General features: G+C 28.2%; 2 protein-coding genes across 2 annotated transcripts in view; one reads left to right on the top strand and one right to left on the bottom strand.

The window, feature by feature from the left end:
• Positions 1–225: 225 nt before the first annotated feature.
• Positions 226–8479, top strand: LOC114122253 (uncharacterized). The gene is made up of 10 exons (XM_027984856.2): positions 226–888; positions 1810–2137; positions 2200–2887; positions 5264–5679; positions 5739–6602; positions 6671–7063; positions 7194–7570; positions 7630–7823; positions 7877–8205; positions 8269–8479. The coding sequence occupies exons 1-10, from the start codon at positions 299–301 to the stop codon at positions 8458–8460; spliced, it is 4371 nt and encodes a 1456-aa protein (XP_027840657.1). The 5' UTR covers positions 226–298; the 3' UTR covers positions 8461–8479.
• Positions 8480–9121: 642 nt separating this feature from the next.
• The window catches only part of LOC114122255 (uncharacterized), a 51746-nt gene continuing 36661 nt past the window's right edge, over positions 9122–24206 (bottom strand). Inside the window, exons 5-9 of the mRNA XM_050205735.1 lie at positions 21985–22795; positions 15365–15590; positions 14636–14801; positions 12924–13124; positions 9122–11466 (exon numbers count right to left, since the gene is read on the bottom strand). Coding sequence (XP_050061692.1) covers positions 11309–11466; positions 12924–13124; positions 14636–14801; positions 15365–15590; positions 21985–22795 — 1562 coding nt within the window. The 3' untranslated portion in view covers positions 9122–11308. The remainder of the gene's footprint in view (positions 11467–12923; positions 13125–14635; positions 14802–15364; positions 15591–21984; positions 22796–24206) is intronic.

Here is a 24206-nt window from a genome sequence, read left to right on the forward strand (position 1 = left end):
TATCATACCTATTTCTAAGGATTTGTAGACTTTACGAACAATATAATAGTGACCGTATAAATTTCTTGTTATTTTTTTTAATAACCCTCTGAAAGTTGAACATACATGCAGGTCCAACTTGAAATGTTGATGTCTTAATCTAGGTATAATAACTATACATTATATCTAACAGTAAAAATGATTGGCTGTGAAAAGGTTATGATCTATAAGAGTTTCTATAGTATTTACCCATGTATAAATAACATAATTATTTTATACGACTCAAATTGATAATATTATACCTATTATATTATTTATTATGAGCAGTATATTTAAAGAATGGCTAATACACCAATTAGGTGTAGAGATAAATTCCTTACATCCAAATAATTTAAGTTCTAAGTTTCAAAATGGAATGCTAATTGGAAAAATACTTCTGAACTATTGTTTAGTGAGTTCAGACGAATTTTCTCTATTAATCGACCAAGAGAATGAAGATATAAAAAAATCAAACTTTCGACACCTAGAAATGTGGTTGAACATGTTACATATTCCGATAGATAAAGATACTGTTTCTGGAATAATACGCGGAGAAAGTTCAATCATTATTGCATTTTTGTATAAATTGTGTTTTCTCCTTGAAAGTCCTAGCGATTTAAATATAATTGGACAAGCCAAAAAATTATACAAATCGCTCGGAGGTTATGATTTCTCCCATAGTATAGTGACATCTGGAAAAATTGTCGATTTGTCATACAAGAAACCGCCAATAATTCAGAAACGTATTGATAAAAAATATTATGGAAATCATAGCACATCGAATGAACTTGATAAAATAGCTTCTTTTGAGTGTAGCTTATCACAAAAAATAAACAGATGGACTGCTAGAGGATACCAGTCTTGTAATAGGTAATTAATAAATTGCCATATCTTATTCGACTAAACATAGTTAAATATATTTATAAATATATATTTTATTGGTTGTGCTCGTGAATAATATTATTGTATTATTACAATAATTTTTATATACTACTATTGCATATTTAATATTATGTAAATGTATTTTAAAACATCTTTTGTAAAATAACTAAATAATTTAAATGGAAGTTACATTTAAACATAAGTTAAGGTGCCTACAGGCTATAGTTGTTTTATCTATAATTTACAAAATGCCATAATATATTAAATAAATTAAATATATACAATGTATTATTTGTAGAACTAAAACCATAAACCTTAAATAATAGGTCGGTCTTTCCTATTGATTAGTAATTATTGAGTTGTAGAAGTGATCAGTCTAACATATAGCGACGATTTGGTAAAAAATTTCATCAATGTTTTTATTAGAAATCTATACGATAATATTGAACTTATAGTATGTTATTACAGAATCATTTTTAATATAATATACATAGAGGAAAGAACATTATAATGTAATATATACATATGTGATGTATATTATATTATAATAGAATAATAATTGTACCACATTCATACATTATATATTTAGTAGGTTTAATTAAATTGGTAAAAAATGAAAATTATAAAGTATTTATTTTGCCGCATACATCATTTATAATATACACAGGTCACACAATATCTGACTACTTTCTTCATAAAAGGCCGATTTATTAGTATAAGGTCTAAAGTTAAAACAAATATAAAATATAATATAAACTTTCATCTACAATTAGTTCAGTAAAAATACTCTTGTCGAAAAGTCAATAATTTTTTAAGTTAAATAATGTTAATGTTTTTCTAATTGTATACGATGTTATTTATTGTTTTTCCTGATTTCATTTAAAATATGATCTGCATTTATGGGAGAAGATATTTATTTGACATTAAAGCTCGAAAAGAACACTCAAAAATATATGAATTATGGAGAAAAGAAACCACTAATGAATATCTAGCAAAAAACTTGGAAAAAAATAGTTGTCAAAACCAAGACGTTTTGAGGAATAAATCTATATTGAATAGGTTTAATTGTATGTCTCATCGTGAAGAAGAGTTAATAAATAAAGTCGATGATATCAGAGTCACTACAAAAAAACTAAAAACATTTATAGCTAATAATGATGTGGAGTTTATTAAAAATAATATAGTTCACACAAAATATGAGATAAGTGAAGAAAACAAATTAAATATGAAAAAAAAGGTTAATCGAAGTACTGTTTTTATTTCGTATTATTTTGTATTGAATTTTTTTTTTTATTCTAGCTTATAGAAAGAAATAATGATTTAAAGAACAAAGAAAAGACGATAATCGCGAAAAGTGTAGTTCGAGATTTGGTCGATCTTAGTATCAGAATTGCTACTTTCAAAAAAGCATATGGCGATAATATTTCTAAATATTTAATGAGTAATTGGATACACATGTTTATCAAAGGACGGCCTTTGTTAAACATACTAGATGGTACACTGGGGCTTTTACTAGATAACGTTTTTGTGGCCGAGAATCAACCTTATACTGACGAAGAGTTAAAAACCCAGTCTATACTTGATCATAAAGATGTTATGGACTATTTGGAAAGAAAGAACGATTGGTCTGAACAGCAGCTAGGTTTAAAATCTGACTCTCATACAATAGTTTGTCGAGCACTCGGGTTCTTGGTCTACGATGTTTTCACTTTGTATTATACCCTACCGCCGTCGTTGATTTCTATAGAAGATTTTGTAATTGGGCCAGTCTTCGGGGTTTTAAATTGTGAAATCAAGGATTCATTTAAACAAGATATTTGTAATGCGCTTATTAAACGGAACATACTTCCCGTGTTACCAATATCAGCTTTGCAGTATTGTTCTAGAGCTTATTGTCAGCTAACAGATAATGATGAATTATTAGAAATATTAGAAGAACCGGTCGATCCTGCAGATAGTCTAGACGATAATAATAAAAAAAATTCAGGTAGTAATTTTTTTAAATTAATTATTTTTAACTAAATATAGGTAGTACTTACATACTACGCACTGTTACTATTATAGTACCGAATTTGGTAGCTGTCTTTACCTAAATCAGTAGAATAAAAACATTAGTTTGATTTATATTTAATTCATACATTTTTAACAGAACAATTATATTACTATAGAATATTTCTTTTCTACTTCACTGCCAGTAACGCATCCGCGCGTCATAAAACAAATAATATCATACGCAAATGTATATCTGTCACAGTACACACCTATAAATAATAATCGTACTGCGGTGATATTTCCATCTACTGTTTATTAAGACAAATTCACCTTTAACATAGTATAATGTAAATTTAATCGTGGACGAATCCAACGGTATCGTTTTCAGATTCGTATGGCAGTGGTTTTCAAAGTTAATAAGAGCAAATATAAAATCGATTCTAATCAGGGGTTATCGAAAACAATAAATATAGCTAATAATTATTGTTACAATGTAATACGATTACTAGATGAGGAAACCGATTATAGCACCGCCAGCACAATTCAAAAACTTAACAACAAAAAACCGCACGGTTATACTGCCACCGATAGCACCACAGTCGTTTGCATTGCAATTAAACTGTGTTGTTTAATATGTGAGAATAAATTATAATATTATTATAGGTTTTTGAAATGAATATTTTTAGTATTCATGACCTATCATGTACTTAAGTGGTCAAATTAGGAATTTATACATTTTCGTGTCATGTTTATCATATTATAAAGCATAGATATTTCTATATAAAAGTGAAAAACGAATAATTCACTACTATTAGGTGGGTACTCGTATATTTAAATCACATCCATTTTTTACTTCAATAATGTCTATTAAAATTTTACTAAAATGAAATAATTAGCACCTAATAGATGATAAAAAAAAAACTTTTAGAATAAGCCTATTCGTAATATTCACTGCAGCGCGTTTTTATTTTATACAGCAACCAGCAACAACATATATATGTAAGTGATTTAAATTTATGTTGGTCTAAAATTTTACTCAACTATTTGCTTAAAGCTTTATTTAAAATACCTACATATCATTGATGAAACATGTGTAATATATTACTATATTAGTTTATTAATTGCTTTTTTACCACCTACATTAAATTAATAAAAAATATGCATCAATTTTTAAGTTAAGCTTTTTAAATACCTTCTTTAATACAATATAACATCATGTACGAAACTACCTTATCATAGTTTTTTTAAACAATAAGTATCTTATACATCTAAAAATATTCATTTATCTCATTGATGTATTTATTAGCTAGTAAGTTAAAATAGTTAAATCAAATTTTTGATACTATTGTTTTTTGGTGTTTTTTTTTTATTGTTCAATTAGTCGTCTTACAAAGCGTATACATTTTTATAAAAAATCTAATATCGAATATTTTTTGTCATATCTACCTTAAGTATAACTAACAAATTGTAATGATTCTTAAATACCTATATGTTAATCTATTTTAGGTTAATAGGTAGGTATATATGTTAACCTAGGGTACCTATAAAAGTTTGTAACCTATTAACTATAATTATATCTCCCAAACTTATAAAAAATATATATTAAAATGAAATCGAATAACTACAAGCAAAGCTAGCCTTATGCAAACTAAGTAGTAAAATTCCAATAGATATTGAATTACAGAAAGAAAATGTAATAAGTACAGTTGTATAGAGGATATTATAAGTAATGAATAATCATAGTTATGATGGTTTATCATAAATTAAAAAAATCCCAATTAATAGGCCCTTAATGTTACGCGATATACATGTGCATAAATCCGTAATTTTAATGCTAAAAAATGTAATAAGTAATGATCAAACACTCGACGTACAATATTGGCAGTTTGATAGTGAGGTTTTTTCGGTATGTTTTTCAGATGTAGTTTATTTTTCTAATCTCTACACCTAGTCTTTTAATAAATAATTTGTATATCATTATAATAGTATATGTAGGACGTAGGTACATAATCTTTGCATTATGGAAACTCTTTAGTTATAATATTATTATTAACGATTCGACGAATAATTTATATAATTCTCTATTTATTTATTTATTTTAGAAATTAATTATTTAAGAAATATAAAAAGATTATAGGAAGGATGAAAAAGAAATAGGTGTAAAATTTTCATAGGTCATTAAAATGTAGGTTTATATAAAAAGTGTTAAACAAATTTATTTTGCAAGTCAGTTTTAATGTTTTATAGGATATTAAGTTGTGTATAAAAACTCAAAATCAAAAAATTAAAAGTTTTAAATACTACTCGTATATTTTATAAAATACATGTTTAATACGTTTTTATTATTAATAATAATAATATTGTTGAATAGAATACATCTTTACTGACAATAAATTAGTCCCCAAGAATTCAACACTGCTAAATGAAAAAGAAAAGTCAAAACAAACACAAACAAATTGGAAATTTGAAAAATATCACGAATTAGTAGGATGCGGAAAAACTGCATACATTAATATTTATAGAGGCAAACCTCTACCAAAAAATTGCCTAATTGACTGTGTATTATATTATATAAAAGCAAAAAAACTGCCTGGAGGTTGTGTATTCCTAGGATTTTCAAAAGAAGATATAATGGTTCTAGAAGAAAGGTTGTCTAATAGAAATTCTCCGCCTTTTGGCACACATGACTTTATGAAAGACATAAATCCAACGATACTTGCTCCGTTCAAAGGACCGGATTTAGTTGGTATAGGACGATACGCGTCCTCATTTACTAGATATTTAAAGGTAATATACCTGTAATTATATACTATTTGTCTATATGATATTTATATGCACCATTTTAGATTGTATCTGATGAATATCAATTGGATAAATTTTGTGATTTAAATGAGTATTATAAATCTCATAAAATATTTACATTTTTACAAAGTAAAAATAAAGATATAGACTTGGATGAATATAAGATTGAATTAATATGTAATGCTTTAACTGGTCAACATGTGAACTGGTCTGAAGAGAGTAATTGGGTAAATTGTATTTATGATTCTCACAATGACCAAGAACATTATGAAGGCCCAAAAACGTCGAGTAAATTTGATTTAGTACAGCCAATAAAAGTACAAAAAAGTGTGTTCAAAAGAAAAAGATTGCATGGAAAATCAGAATTTGAATACTTGGATTATATATCATCCAGTAAGGTAAACATGATTTCAAATGAATTAGTCGACTCTGTAACAGTTATAACTAAACCTGAAGAAGTTAAATCAAAACTGTTCAATGTACAAATCAATGCTGACATTGGAGCGGTATTAGCACAGTTCTGGACATCAATGGAAAATAATTTTGTTCAGAACATGGAATGGTGTTTCTTTCATAGAAGAATACTTATTTCTAACCAAATTCCTTATATGTCTTCAATAAATAACTATGTTAATGAAATACTAAAACAACCAAATATAGAAAAAATAGAACTCGTTAAATTATTACAATCTGATTTGTTGAAAATACCTAATGACGCACTGATGAGCCCTGATTTAACTACACAATTGCTTTCGACAGTAGAGGATACTAGAGTTATTTTAACAGAACTGACAAATCATAAAATAAAAGATTGTAAACAATTTATAAAAAATGTAAACATTGATAGAAGTCTTGATAATACAATGAATTCGATGATTTTAGTTTATAAACATATGTTACAAACCGAGGTCTGTTAAGTATTATGTTTTTTTTTTTAATGTAAATAATTTACTTAACATTGGATTAATTGAATTAGGTTGATCGAACAGTGAACACCATACTATTCATTCATTCATATATGGCTAAAGTATACAATAAAAAGTTAACTTTATCACTAATTCCAAATCATATTGGAGTTTCGTTATCAAAAGAGCAAGAATTTAAAGCAAAGGAGCCAGAACAAGTGGCAAGTGTTGAATATTATTTCAAATGGTTTGATGCCACTGTAATCATGGTTCAAAATAAACTCAGAGGTTCATTAAAATCTACATACGAATGGTTAGGAGAAATGAAAAAAATACACAGTGAAAATTCATTAGAAAGCAGTACTATATACTTGAAAATATGGAAATTTTTGGTAGATAAGGAGAATTTCAGATCAGCCGATCAATTAAAGTTGATTTCAACTAGATTTCATGAAGATATTAAGGTAGTTTTTTTTAAATGTACTTTAAAATATTAAAGTTCTTTTTTTTCAGTTATTCATTTCTGCATCTAATTGCACACCCATAAAACATTTTTAGACACTTAAATTAAATATATATGTAATCTGACAATAGGAAATGGAAAGTTATATCACACAATATCAATTAGATATGAATCAACGAATAGATGATTGTTTACAAAATGAGATTTCCGGTATTGAACGTATATGTAATTTATTTGAAGCTGCTATAAATGAGAAACAATACGTTCGTCATGAAATTATATTTGTCAATAATAATTTTTATTTGAATGCCGAAAATGTTCTGCAACCGAGCAATCCTCCACCACATCCTTTTCCTTTATTAGAACCAGAAGATCTATGTATTGTAACTATTCATAATCTAAAGACAATTACAAATCAATTAATGACAATTTGTCCAAACAAACGTATTTCTATAGTTGCACTTTCCAATTGGTTAAAATCTTATTTAAAACATCATCCAGAAATTGAGTAAATTATGTTTAAAAATGAATATAAAAATATTAATTTTAATATTAAGTATTTAATAGGTGGTTTAATACAGCACATTTTGTGTTACGTACCATGTTTGGTTTCAATGTTAACTTTATTGATTGGTCCGATTTTATTATACATTGTTTGGAACTTCCTTACCCTAATGTTGATGATTTGTTATATCTCAAAAACCAATACTTGGAATTGGAGAAAAATAGACAAAAAAAACCTAATCAAAACTATATAGAAGGTGTATATTTGAAGTAGACTATTTTTACTTGTAATTAATTTTTTAATTTTCAGGTACCATAGATAAAGATGAATTTGATTCAGTTTTGCTGTGGTATCAGAAAACATTACCACCAAATCCTTCGATTTATTTTAGATTTATAAAAATTAAAGAGTTATTGTTTAAAACATTTTCTATTGATGGGAAATTGGATTATACCGCAATGTTATTAGCTTTATGCAAAGACAACCACTCGATTATGGGATTAATAAAAGCTATCAGCTTAATAACAAATCAAAAAATTATGAATGATGAATCTAATAAATGGAATGAAAAGCATTCGATTGATTTGTCTATAGAGACAGTATACAAGATTTTAATGATTTGTCTTAAAAACTATAAGGTAATTATTTTAAAATTTTTCTTTTAAAATCAAATTGTTTAAAATACATATGCATGAAAATAGGATCCCAGCAATAGTGATATTGAAGATTTGGTAACTTCTATACTAAATGTAGATAGTGATATGCTTCAAGATAATGGTGATACATATTCTGTATTAAAATTACTTCAGAATAATGAACTTAAGTTGGTATCTGAAATTGGATTTAGATTTAATTCAAGACCTTTGTCTAGTATTGTGAATAGTCTTAAATGATTATAATGTTATTATATTACTATGTTATTATTATTATTTATTATCAGTAAACAATGAACAATTTTTTTTTAAGGTAATGTCTGTTTTAATAATGTAATGTTATAATTTATCTAGCATATTAGTTACTATTTATTTATTTATATAAATTTATGAGCAATTGAAATACCTTAACAAATTTAATAATCAAATGGTATTACTATTTTACTGTCAATGAAGATTTAAAATATTACACATATTAAGTACTTACTATAATTTGCAAGTAAATTAAATAAAAAATAAAGATATATAATAAATTTTAATTTTAAGGCATATATATAAGCCTGAAATAAATTAACATAGCTTTTGTATTTGACATTATTCAGGTTTCATATTGTTATGAATTTTTTGTTTTTAATGTTTTTATAATATACTATATTTAAGTATTTTTAAGTGAATTTTTTAATTCACATATTATAATAATTTGATTATTGAATTATTCAGTACTGCATAACTCATGCATTTTTAAATTCAAAATGTTTCAATATATATAATACAATACAAGTACTCGTATGTATCAATTTATGTTATTTAATATGTATTTGTTCTAGTTAGACGTAAAAACAAATATTATAACACAACTAATGTAATGTTGCATGGATAGTGAAGAACATAACGTACGTAGTTTTGTACATCGAAAAAGCGTTTATTAAAAATATTCCTGCACATTATAATGCTTAAAATAACAATAACTCCTTATATACATAGTTAATACTTAACATTAAATAATTGGCCTCTCAGTTTTTTTTCTTCATGATTTTGTACCATGTAACAAAAATATATAAAATAAAATAACTAAGGGACACATATTGTCGAGTTTAACTACGATATGGCGAATTCAATACATTAATAAATGATACATTTTTTTCTAATGGGAGAAAAAAAATAGTAATAATAATAGTAATAATAATACAATAATAAGTCGCTCCGACAGCAAATGAGTACGGTACACATTGTTAAATCGCGTGGACGACCGCGATATAATTTATACAAATATTAAATTATAATCATAATAATAATTAAAATAATAATAATAACAATAATAATAATATTAAAAATAATAATTACTGTTTAGTAATACTCATCTGCGACAAATCAACACTCGGGTGTTTCCAAAACGGAAAAACGTGTACTTTAGGTACATTTTTTTTTGTGGAATAATAAAAATAGTTTAGTCATACTACAAATTTAAGCACGAATATAAGAGTGTGTATGGCCGCTTGCATGTTAAACTTGTCTAGCAATGTTTCCGAAAAAAAAATACAAACACATAAATCTAAAAATGTTTAATATAATTGGTGCTATTAATATTACATTGAGACTAATAACGCGATGTGCTAAATTCGTAGTCGACTATCGAAAAAACATTGGGAGACGGTTTTTTCGCCCGTTTTATACAAGTTAAAGTTAATGTGTCGAATAATATTACTAAAACGTTTTAGATAGACAAGTGCAGTCGTCCACATATCATCTAAACCGTCACTTGCAAACATATTTTTTAACACAGTAATACCTATATACTTAATTTTATCAATAATATTTAAAACATAATAATGAATATTGTAATATTGTGTATGTTTGTAGTTTTGTACTTATTACGTTGTATACTACTACACAACGATATTGAAGTATTGATTTATTGAAACATTACCTACGAGCGAATTATGTAAATAAAATATGAATATTGTTTCCGCTGGCAGCGTACAAGAGTATAATGTAAACGAGTCTTTTTTTTAAGAGATTAAAATATTTTAAAAACTATTAGGTATGTTTAGCAATAATAAATGAGTATCGATCGACCAGACAATTGATTTTCGGTTATCTTAGAGATCAATTAAAGAATTAATTGAGTAGCTTATAAAATCACCGGTAAATTCGTTTTTCACTGTCTGAAAATATTTGAAAAATTAACGATCCATTCTAAAATAGTTTAATTTTCGTTAGATTAATATTATATATTTATGATTAATATTTAGTAGGAATCATTTGTTGAATATTAATTTAAATAGATTATTCGGTTATAAAGTTATTTCAGAATCGTTCGTTTTAATTAGTATTATGGGTACAGTATTTAATTATAATAATATTATGTATGTTTTGGTCATATGAAAAATACACATATTTGTGGCTAAAATATATATAACTGATGAATTCAATGATTTTTTGATTGATATATTTGGTAAATGCAAAAAATCAATGCGTTAATAAATCAGTAACAAAAGAAATAGAAAAATCCATATTATGTAATTTTTATAACAAATGTGTAATAAGAAAATGTAACTGAAAATAAAACTTAAGTAAATACACATATGAATTATATATTATATACTTGTGTGTATCACACAATGTGTCTACGCTTGTTTGCCGGGAACACAAATTCGCGGTTAAAACTAAAAAACGATGAAATTATATCAATAATATTAAATGTAAACATATCGTATAATATATTATTCACATAAAATATATTTTGAGCAAAATTCCAAACAGGAAAACGCGGCAACGGAATCTCCCCGCGGAGCAGAGAAAAAAAATATAATAAATAATGAAAATACAAAATATAAACGCCCTCTGCGTGTTACAGTCCTGGGGGCATGTTTTAACGCATATAATATAATTAACTATATAATAGATTTGATTTTTGTCGATGGCTTTTTTTCTTTTCTTTTCTTTTCTTTTTTTTAAAAAATATATATATATATAAAATATATAAATATATATTTTCCCATTTAACGTAACATTTATAACAATTCGTATAGGAGTACATTGTGTGTGTGTAAGTGAGGGTGTGTCTGTCTGTGTCCGTCATTACGCGTTAATTATTTACTACTGCAGTCATTTTCTTCAGTTCCTTTCGTTCGCATCGACGTTGTACGTACGGTATGATGAACAGCATTAAACCGCTGACGGCGATGTTCGATCCAGAAAGGTAGAATCCCGGGTTGTACGAGCCGGTCACGTCGTACAGCCACCCTGTACACAAACGAAACAATCAAACGGTTATTAAACATTATAAATGAGTTGATAATACCTACATCGATGTGTGATATTTCTGTTTGAATATTGTAATAATTAAAAAAATAATAATTAAATAATTGTAGGATTATTCCTATTATCATCGTCGATACTAATTATATATGTAATATAATAAATCAGTATAGAATACTAAGTGATGACAAAGTCATCGATACTTTTCTAGCAATCAGGTACCGATGTGGCGATGTCCCAAACATATTATGTGCACATACAATATTGCAATAATTATACATTTATGTGCTGCAGGTTTAGTTATATATCACCTACATGATGCTATCTCTCAGCGTGTTTGTCTCCACCCACCCATTATAAATAACTTTATTTTCTCTGATAATTGATATATTGTTATTGACGCAAGATTTTTTTATTATGTGTTATAGCTTATAAATCTGAAATGGAAACATGCGGTGGGCGAGACATACCATATAATATTATCATCATATTAACAGATAATATTTGTATTATACTATTTTCTATATTATTTTTCTAGTTTAATTTTGGTCTATTCAGACCCTGCAGATACACATAATTTTAATAGTGTTTCGTCTTATAAAAAATATTTATAGTATTTTTAATCACCATCATTTTTTATATTTATCATAAAACAATCGATTCGAACTTCATAAGTACCTATTTTAAATGAAACGTTTTACGATCCAATAAAATAATATTTAACTGTCTAATGAAGAAGTTATAATCGTAGGTATAATATAATTTAATAGTATGAGAATACTATAATTTCATACTGTAGCTTCTTTATTAGATTAAGCTTTATAAAATGTTCTACAAAATAATCTCAAAAATATTTTCATCGTCAAAATATGTGATAAACCTAGGTTTATTCATTTGGTTTTTATTTAAGAGGATTTTGGAGTATTTTTCTATAAGCACTTACTTAAGTATAAGTATAAATACAATGGAGATTTCATAAGTAATAAAATATTTAATTGAATCTTTCGGTTTACGACATATATTTTTGTTTAAGCTCCGTTGAAATTAATATTAAATTAGTTAAGTTGCAGCACTAAATGTTGGATAACATTATTACGATGTCCGAGAGATGTTGGGATAGTGATGTGATGGCTAAATTCGTTCAACGACAAGCAATCGTAGTGGCTTAATATATTATATATAATATATATCAAGCAAACCCGTCACGAGAACAAATACCATGCCAGCGTCTTCTTAATGGATTTACATTAAGATTCTTACGATAGGATTAACATATACTAGGAATGCATAATCTATAGATATATAAGTCGGGATAAAGGTCAAACTTGCTCAGGAGATCCTACTCCTATATACTATTATTAATTATTGTAATATATTATCGATCGTCGTGTTTACATAATAATGTAATATACAATGCGAGATAGATTAAATAAATACGTTACCGGCTATGGGTGGTCCGACGAGCGAGGCGATACCTTGGAACATCAACAGTATTCCAAAAGCATTTGTCAATTTGTCTAGGCCCAGCAGGTCCACCAAGATCACTGACGTTAGACCCACGTACGCACCAATTGTGGATCCAAAAGTGATCGTGTACAACGATAACGAGAGTATGTCCGTGCAGAATGTACTCAGCATTGTAGCTGCGTCGTTAAAAAAAAAAAAAAATAATATATTTTGTACTATTTTAGAAACATAGAACTATTTCTATAATACTATAATAAATGTTTCGTTGTCTTAAAATTGTATGCAAAAAACTATCTGAGTGAAGTTTCAGGATGTCTTAAAATGTATTTTGATAAAATATATTATCCTCCTCGTGTTAAGTGTATTTTGTATAAAATAGCATGAAAAACAGAAACTATTCGTTCGATTTTTGGTTTAGACAAGTAAAATTAGAAACATATACCTATTTATTACATAAATAATAATAAATTATTGTTATAAATGTTAATTACTAATTAAAAATTTACTGCAATAGGTAGAAGGGAGATTCTGGTTTGAAGAAAAATAATATATTTATTATAAATTGCTTTAGTATGTTCCATAAACGGCACATAAATTTGTATATATTTAAAAAATTCAGTTTCTAAGTAAATACCTATTTATTTTCATGAATTTAACGTAAAATGGTAGATAAAAATAATTATCGAGAAACTATAGGTACATATTAATATACATACATATTAATTAAATATTATATCAAAGTATATTATTGTTAATTATTATTAAATATACCATTATAAAAATGTACCATAAGAACAGAGTAAATAAAAGTAGGTACAGTATAGTTTAAACTTTAAAATTAATTTAAATATCTTAAAAACTTCATAAAAAATAATAGTAAAAATGATAAGTAATAGAAATGGTGTAAAGTTTCAAAATATTTTTTGTATTACAATATAACAAATTCGACAGAAGAAAGATTGTTAATTTTGTAAATATTCAATTTCGTCAAAATTTTAAACTCGAATTTTTATAAAAAAATATTGTGTATTTTATAGTGTATTTACGATACTTTTAATTGCTATAAGAACATCTTGAGAGGAACCTTATATGAATAAATTAAATTATTAAAATATAAATACATGTTTATAAATTTATAGCTACAAAATAATTTAAATATTTTTATGATTTTAATGAATATTTCATATAAATTTTAGCTTTGAACGATTAAAATTAACAGATATTTAAATAATATTCTATTTATAGGTATGATTAGATATGACTTATTCGTAACTATTAAAACAAATTGAAATTTTGAAAAAACTTTGAATACTATGTGACAAACTTGTTAGTGATTTGTTGTGATCAATAGCGATAGTGAATACAACAGAGAAGATATAAGTCTATTGACGTCATCTTATTCTGAACATACACATATACAGCATGTATAAATAGTAAATTAATGTAGAATAATTTATAATATTCAATGTGCATTGTCAAGACATCGGCTTCATATTATTTACACAACGCTACGGCCTTGTTTAGAGAAGTTATACTATAAAATGTCGCCTACAAGACGCATCCATAAAAACACGACCTCGTTCGTGTCGTTGAAATGTACATTGCACCCTAAAATACTATAACTATACGGCAATTATATTTGTGTGGGGGGGGGGGAGAAATATTTGTAAAAAAATCTTATGCTTACCTATACCACAAATTGCCAAACACAGATTGTATACCATGAGCCTGTTTATCCACGGTTTGTCTGATATAAATCCGAGTATGATCCTACCCAATGTGTTGGCGATGCCCAATAATGCTAACAAATAACTTGATTGTTTAGATGGTATACCCATTTGACCTGCTTGAGGCTGTAACATATACAATAATATTAGTAAAATATAATAATATCTAATAATAATAGGAAAACAACAAAGCTCGAATTTTTTTACAACCGATGATAATGTTATTATTGATACGAAACTATATACGATGAACTCAATATCTGACAGCTATACGGTTCATATATCGAACTTATACCAAATTATAGATTAAATAAATATTAAAAACATTGACACATGTCGATGAAAAACCATTTAATCTAATAATAATAATATATAATAAATAAATATCGATTTAAATCCATTTTAATTTTAATGTTTTATATTATAAATATAATAAATGAGAAAGATTAGAAAATTAGAAAACACATTATACACTAAATAAAAATCAATAGAATACGGGCTTATTATTTTGAAATTATTAAATAAATATAACCCACATAAAATAATTGAATATCCAAAAATTTAAATGTTAAATCCGGAGTGACCAAATTGATTGTATTACTGTATGCGCAGGAATGCGCACTATAGCTGTATAAACACGATAATCACCAAAAAGTGCAAGTATTTTATTAGCCTATAAATATACTCACCACTAAGTACAAGTACGGTATGTTGAAGCCAATGCTAGTCAAGAAGTTTGATATTGTGTACAGTATGAAGACGGGATCTTTAAGCAGTGAGAAGTCCAACATTTGCTTTATGGTACTCTTGGCGTCGGCGGAGCAACAGATACCGTCCGAGAATTGGTCACTCTCTATGATTCCATTGGTCATTTCAGCGGCATAAGCACCGGCGTTGGTCGACTGTGAAATGGTTCTAAAAAAACATTAAGTTATTAGATTTGCTTAGGCATTCTAATTATTAGGTATATCAATATCGAAAAAAGCATATACCAAGTACCATTAAGACGTGTCAAAATAATCTATACGCACGATGAAAAAATCGAAATGAAAACTCGTTTTCACCTAATTAGGTATTTATCTCACAAACTACCACCCATATAAGCATATGTCGATTTTACAAATCAGCCATATAACATTGATTTTGATTTCTGTTTGAACAACGAATATTTATACGCTATAGTTTAATTAAAGCTAATTAAAAATAATACTATTAAATTTTTAATAGTCAACATTATTTGTTGTATACATATATAATATGTATATATATATTTAATTACAGACTCCATATGTTTTTTAAATGAAAATTGAAAATAATTATTAAAAATAATTTTGTTTTATATAAGCAATTAAAAAAATATTAAATTTTAGTTTATTTTTTGGTTATCATCAAAAAATAAACAGATTTTAAAATTTGCCCAGTTAACTTTTGACGATTTAACTATAATACACTGTTGAGTCCTGAGTTGTGCGGAAGAGATATAGTATACCTACTGAGAAAGTTTTACTCATATTAATAACTTTAATTTATGTTTTTATGATTAAACGCATCATACATACATTTTCTCAAATATACAAACGATTTTGTTTGAAATGATAAAAAGTTCTACACATATTATATAATTATTTTTAAAATATAAAATGTAATAAAATGTTTAGCATATCACATTAATCTTAGACTTCAGTAAATATATATAAAATTCCAGTGTACTCAAATAAAAATAAAATGAAAATAAATGTGAAACCTATAATACACCGTTTCATACACAATTTCATGATTAGTGTACGTGGTGGAATGTGTTTATATTGTACCACTAGAACGCATTAGAAATCGGATAAAAGACCACTTTTAGACGATCTGTCTTTTGTGATAGAGCACGAAAACAATGTTTAATTATTTTGGTGTAGGTATCTACATTGTTATTGTTTTAAATAAAACAACGTGTTTGTATTTTATGGACACTAATATCAGTTTGAAATTAGAACACAAGATGATAACGAAGAATTTGTACAGTAGTCAAACAATCGAGCAGTATATTATTGTTTATTATATATAGTGCAATGACCAATCGTTTTCAAATTGTGATCAGAATATACGCAAAGTAAATTTTTTCTATACCATACCGATGATAACAATTTGTTCATATTATAAAAAGACAAGAAAATCGTGTCTACAGAAATAAAGCGATAAATAATAATAGGTAAATACTGATCTAATTAATAATAGGTATATGTGATCTGCACGTTTTGAAAAAAGAATCATACATCACACACGGAAAAATATATTACTGAAAACCAGATTATAACATGAAGTGAATATTATTATACTCATGATACAGGCTGAAATGTTTAGGTACTTAAATGTTTAATTTTTAAAGCACGAAATGTATATATAATATAAACAATCAAGAGTTAAATTAATCATTTAACAGTTATTTTATCATTAAGTCAATAATTTTGAGAACATTTTTTTTTTTTGATTAATTATATAAACAATCTCAGGAACAAAGACATTTTTAAGAAAAAATAGTATATATATTTTATTTTATCGTACCAAGTGTTCTTTAAATCAAATATTTTTATAATATTCATTTTTAATTTGCTATTTTAAAACACACTATTTCTCTGCAAATTCTGTTGTACATTATTGTAGGAAGGTTATAGCTTAAAATCGTGTAAAAAATATTTTCAAAAATACATAGATTATCGGCAAAATGACATCGTATGTTGATAAAATAATCACTCAATACGCAATAAAAATAAAAAACAGATAAATATGAGTTTGTATACAATATACGGGGTTAACATATTTTATATAGTCATGGGGTAGATCTTAAAAATTGGCATGCTCCTTCTAACGCGGGTCTTATAATTTTAATCTTAACTTCTTTTGAAAATTGGTAAAAGTTATAAAGTAAAATAAGAAAAAATAAATTTAGCCCAATAAAGGTAACATATCAATGGCTTAAAATAAAAAATAAAATAGTACATTACAAACGTAGAATTTTCAAGGAACCTGTTTAAAATTTTTATTTTTTAAAAACAGTGACGTTTTATTTATTTTTCATTATTTGAAGAAATTTGAGTACAAAACACACATCACATTAACAAATTTGGATTAGTTTTAAATTTCTAATTATTTCTCGATGTACCTAAAAACCAATAATATCTTTTGTAAATTGTGATGCAGTAATAAAATAATTTGAACTTAAAAATATTATTTTTGATAAAATCTTAAAAATTAGAATGCATTCATGCCGAACATACGAGTACATGAATTATCTATATTTAGGATGGTAGGAAATGTTACGATTTTTTCAATCGTTAGAAATGATGGTATCGATACGTCATAGAGCTATATCTCTCAAAACGTTATACGGCTTGATAAGTTGATAAAATCAAAAAACTCTAGCCATCTTGCAGGGTTTAGGTCGATTCTATCTACTGGGCGTACCGTATATAAAGTATATGTGCTTTAATTAAGAAAAATATTAAACCATCTTCATACTTGAAAAATAGATGAAAGTGCTCATGTACTCACTACGCGTGAAGGGTGGCCTTTAGTACAATGAACACACACATATAAATATTATGAAGGTCAATTCGGATAATACACGAGACAACACTTGTGATTGTTGATCATACAGTGTACAAATCATTAGCTACCTAACTTAACTATATGCGATACGAAAGGACATGAAGCATTATTCGTATTTCATTATAATGACCGCATACAAATACATCAATCATTCATATTTATGAGAATAATTAACGCACTGGTGCTATTTATGTTTGTCGAAGCATAAAGTAACAAACAATTTTCGGACTTATATATATTTTAATCCTACACGCAAAATGGCTTGCTGCATTAGCTATTAAACTACTTTTATATAAGTCAGATACTTCAAACATAATATATTTTTTTTTGTAGTTTACACAAAGTTCGCCGATAAAACGTTTAAAATCATAATAAATGATACTCTTCTTTTATTAGAGCATAATAATAATTTAAAAAATATATACATAATGTATAAAGTTATTGAAGGGAACAAACGTAATGTGACATTATGTTTACACTTTTAACATTTACTACACTACAATATTGTACCATCGTTAAACTATATTAGAAAAATTATGATAGATTTTATAAATACTATCAGTTGAACGCGACAGTATCGAAAAAACTGTTAACTAAACAAATATTTACAGAACATTAGTTTCAAAACATTAACTCTATCAAACGAAATGATACTTTTTAAAATTAAAAAAAAAAAAAATGACTGTCGAGTAAAATATTTTTTTACAAAACAATGGAAAAAAAATTAAATCATATTACTTATTGTTATGATAACGTATTTATGGGGTTTATCATATCATATTATATTGTATTGAAAATATTTATTAATTTCTCTAAATAATTATATAATACTATCTCTACTTATGCTTTATCAGTAATCATGATTCATGACGCACAATATTTTTTATCAAATAATAAGAAAAACCGATAAATACTTAATTTTCATTGAAATTCCAAAAAGTGACATTTGTTTAATCGAGAACGGGAAAAAGATTTCTACTGTGATGAAATAAACTTTTCCTGGTAATTTTCTGCCATGTTAAAATAATTTCTTTACACTGTAGTAAAAAAAAAAAAAACGTCTAGTTATAATATTATTATATGATTGTTGGAAAAACACCAAAATCAATCCCAGTCATGGAAAAATACAAAGATTGAACAAAAATGGAGTACCTATAAAAATCGATTTAAAAAAAAGAAAACTACTAACTCACTCAGCTCTACCTATAGTAAGTTTTGACTTTTGAGTGTAACTCGAGTATTAAGTGGGTCGCTGCAATGGTAATGTTAAATTTGTATTTTAATAGTAAACTACTATAATGTATACGAAAAACAATTCTTTGCTGAGCTGATGTGTAAGCCGTTGTTTGTAAATGGATAACATAATATTATTTATTCTATAGCTGTATTACTCAACTTTGTCCGGGAAAAAATGAATAAATATAATATACGAGGCTTAGTGTATTTCATATATTCACAAACAAATTTATTCCGGCGTATCTTGTTTTGAGAGCAAATCTGACCGAAATGAAAACTCCGCCTGTGGTGGATTGATTTTGGTGCTTCTAACTTCTAGTATAGGTTAAAATTTCCGTTTGCCCAGAAAAATCAACAACACATAGATACTTTTTTTAACATAGTCAAGTAAGATATTATTTCTAGAGAAATATTGTTTAAAACATCATTGTAAACACCTGACAAATTTTCGAAGACAAGAATATACTTTATAAAAGTATATTATTGAATACGTCTTGTTCCACACTGTGTTCAATTGATTTTAAAACAGCCGTTTAATGGTTAAGCAAATAGTTTTAGAGCCAACCCATGACAAAAATAACAACTTTAATACCCCTTTTATATACTTAAGTGGTTTAAATTCCAAGTATTTTCTTATTTTGTTGTTAATAATTCAAAAATATTTTTTATGCAACCTACTCAATGAAATTGTACATTCATCTAACCTACTGTACAGCAATATTTTAAACTATTACATTAACTTGTTAAGGAGGTTAATAAAAAAAAAGTATCTGTCCAATATGTTATGTTCATAAAAACATTTTTTTTAAATAATTAAAGTTTTCAATTAAATAATTAATTAACAACATGCATTAAGTTGTTAAAATTTAAAGATAAAACCTGATTTTATTCAATTCAAAGAAAGTTGACTGAACTTTTATACTTTTTTTAATAACAATTATTTTAAACCTACTTTTGATAATATGTATTACATTATGAAACAATTATTAATTAATGACACCATATGACCATACATGTTTTACAAAAATTAAATATACAGTATTTGAACTTTTGAGAAATATGAAATATAATATTTAAAAAATTATACTGTATCTAGAAAATACTGATATGAATATTTGGTAAAAATAAGTTTCTACTGTTAAATATTTTTTTCAAAATTATAATATTAAAAACGAAATTATATAGCTAGTTAGAAACTATTGTGTATATATACTTTCATTCTCTCGTTGGTTTATTCATTAGTTATATTTAATTGTTAAAAAGTTAAACCATTTTTAGTCAGCTCAAAACTAATAGTATAAATTTTAATTTTTATTAAAATGTCAATGTAAAATTTTATAATTTTCATAGTTCGATTTAATGTATACATCTATACATATGAATAAAACATAGATTTTATCACAAAATATTTGACACATATAAAGATAATATGCGTTTTAAATTTTAATTAATACAAATTATTATATATTTTATTTAATAAACATTACTATTATTATTAATTTTACATTTCCACCACTCGTGTTTATACGCTCTTTGCCGCTAAACGATGGTTTATCTATATACTTGCAACACGCATACTATAATATAATACCTATATTACATACAGGTTGTATTTAGGTACTATTTGCAGTATTTATTGAGCATCGGTCATTTATTATCATGGACAACATTGGCCCGCTAGGTATTTATATGTTTGAATAGTACTCGTAATTACATTAATCCACGAATTTAAACACTAACTCGTATCGCAATAAAACACATCAGTGCCCAGCGCACTTTAACGCACCGCGTACAGCTATTCATCAATATTAATTAATAATTATTATCTTAAAATACATATACTCATAACTAGGTCAGTATATAATATTAATATATGCGATTTAGTCCTCGTCTTCACTTTCGAGTATATTTAGAGTAGCGCAACTTTATAAATGTCGTACTAGAGAGGAATTACCTCTTATGGACATATTATATTGATTGAAAAATCTAGGGCACAAAATATATAGATTTCACTAACCACGTGGAAGATATTTAATTACAAAAATAAATGTTTTAATTTTTGAAAAGGGTCATAATTTCATAATATATTGTTCTATGCGGCCGCGTAAACACGACACAACTGCTTAGTCTATACGATAACGGTTAGTCGATACACTATCTGACGTTTAGACGTCACACGAGTCATAAACAACAATTGTTGACGCGTTTTCAATTGAGAATTTTTTTTTCAAAACGTATTTTGAACACAGTATACTATATAATATTATTATATATAGTGTTATGGACCCGTTGTGGTATATCATCAGGCGGGCACGTATTTGATAAGATAAAAATACGAGAACCGGATGTCGCAGCAGTCGTTGGGGGGGGGGGGGGGGTTATGGTTTATGGTTCACCACGACTGCAGACAGATCTCAAACTCGCGAGCCGATAACGCAACCGAGACTGTGCATACAGTTAAATAAAACACACTAACCTCCTGCGGTTCGCGTTTATGTTGACCAGACTGCCGCTGTAGAATATGTCCTTCTGGTACATGATACCGCTGGTGCTGCCGCCGTTCGCGGACGGCTTCAGGTTCTGGCTGGCGTAGCACACCTCGTTCCGCTGCCGGTTGTTGAGCCGACAGCTGTGCCGGCCGGCGGACGCGGCGATCAGCTCGGGCTGGCTGAGCGTGAACCGCGACTGCCTGTCCAGATCGTTGCCGAACGACGCGGCCGTGGCGTCGGCCGCCGCCTTGGTCGCGGCCGCGGTCGACCCCTTGCCGGACCGCCTGTCGTCCGACTGCAGCAGCAGCGCGTCGTGAGACATCTCAACCGGGTCGTGGCCGGCGGCGCGCCACTCGTCGTCGTCGTCCGAGTTGGGCAGGTGGTCGTACGACCGGGTGGCCGCGTCCACGCTGCCGCAACCGACGCTGTTGTGCAGCGGCTGGTTCTCGGCCGCCGGCGGTTCGATGATGTTCAGCACGACCGTGGCGGCGGCGGCCCCGTTGGTCAGCGCCGGCCTGTCGGCCGCGTCGTCGTCGCCGCTGTCGTCGTCGGCCGCGGTGCCGGTCAGCGGCCGGAACAGCATGCCGAACACCGTGCACAGCATCACCAGGCCGGATATGACGGCCACGGTGACCCTCCAGCCGTGCCCCTTCACCAGGTGATCGACCAGCGGCGAGAAGATGAACGTGCCCAGTCCGGAACCGCACACCGCGATCCCGGTGGCCAGCGACCGGTACTTGTCGAAGTAGCACGTCACGCTCACGATGGCTGGCAGATAGATCATGCCGAAGCCCAGACCTGCGAACACACGTCATTGCATTTAATATCATCATAATATATTATTATTAATTCTCGTCGATATGAAGCTGCGCGAGTGCGCTGCAAGGTTACGAAGTACGATGAAATAACGACGAGAGGAGAGACAAATATGATATTATATTATATCTAAAAAAAAAACGTATTCGAATTCGGCGATAGGAGTTTAAATTAATATTTATCTAGACTATATTATACTGCACGTTCAATATTATATAGACGGATATACCGTTATGCGTATGCTTCCAGTTTAAGTGCGCAATACTCGTCAATTGTTCCAGTACGATTTTTAAAAGATCCCGAATGAAACGAGTCGAGTTGTATAATATTATTAATATGTCACTATTATATACTTCGTATTTTCGCGTATTTCTGTATTTTTCATATTAATATACCTATAGTGTATTATACACTCATATATTGATAAAACTCGTGGTAGGCCTACCTTATTAGTTATAAAATATTAAATAATATCGTTGGGGCCAACACGACTAAAATCCCGCGTTCATTACAACATTTACAACGTCGACGATGGGCAGACATAATAATACGATATATTAAACGTTATAATGCGATATGTAATATACTTGCAATGGTCGTTAATAATAATACGAGAATAATCAATTAGTTAATAATCATTACAATCATTTCTCCTACACCGTGATATATATGTTGCAGTTGAAACAGAGATCGATTTTCATCATATATATTATACAAGCCGAGTCGATTGAGCTTTAGAGATACTATAATAACTTAGACCGGCTCAACTATGAATATTGAATCGGTTAACATTTCCTCGTGCGCAGCGTAGTAAACACTCATATATCATTATTATGTGACGTTTAAGCGGCGAATTGTCCTAAAACAAGTCATTAAATAATTGTGTACACTGTACCACTGTACACACATGTGTACCTCCATCGGTAAATACAATAAGTAACGCTCTGTTTTTCCCCCGAATGGGCCAGCATTTGGCCGGGGTTCCCACGACTCGACTCGTGTACATAAAAAATATACGCTATTCGTGGATAACCCCCTCACCGTGTAGTGAGAACAGAGTACCTACTTGTACCGCGAATATTCAATGTTACGTATTTGTTATTCGTTATTTACCACCTTCCAGCGAGTGATCGAGGTAAATTGACGGTTATCGAAGAAATAATATAAATAACGCCATTGCAGAAATTACACAAAATTATGATAGTACTTACATTTACATAATGTGCAAATACAACGAATTGTAAAGCGCAACGATACACAAATATTTATCAAATATACGAGCAAATAACAAAAAATGGTGTTTAACACTACCGATATAACCGCTGTATTTAATATAAAATAAAATAGTAATACTTACTATCAAAATCCATCAATCATCATTTCAATTTAACTC

This window comes from Aphis gossypii, chromosome X (assembly GCF_020184175.1).
Source record: "Aphis gossypii isolate Hap1 chromosome X, ASM2018417v2, whole genome shotgun sequence".
NCBI lineage: Eukaryota > Metazoa > Arthropoda > Insecta > Hemiptera > Aphididae > Aphis > Aphis gossypii.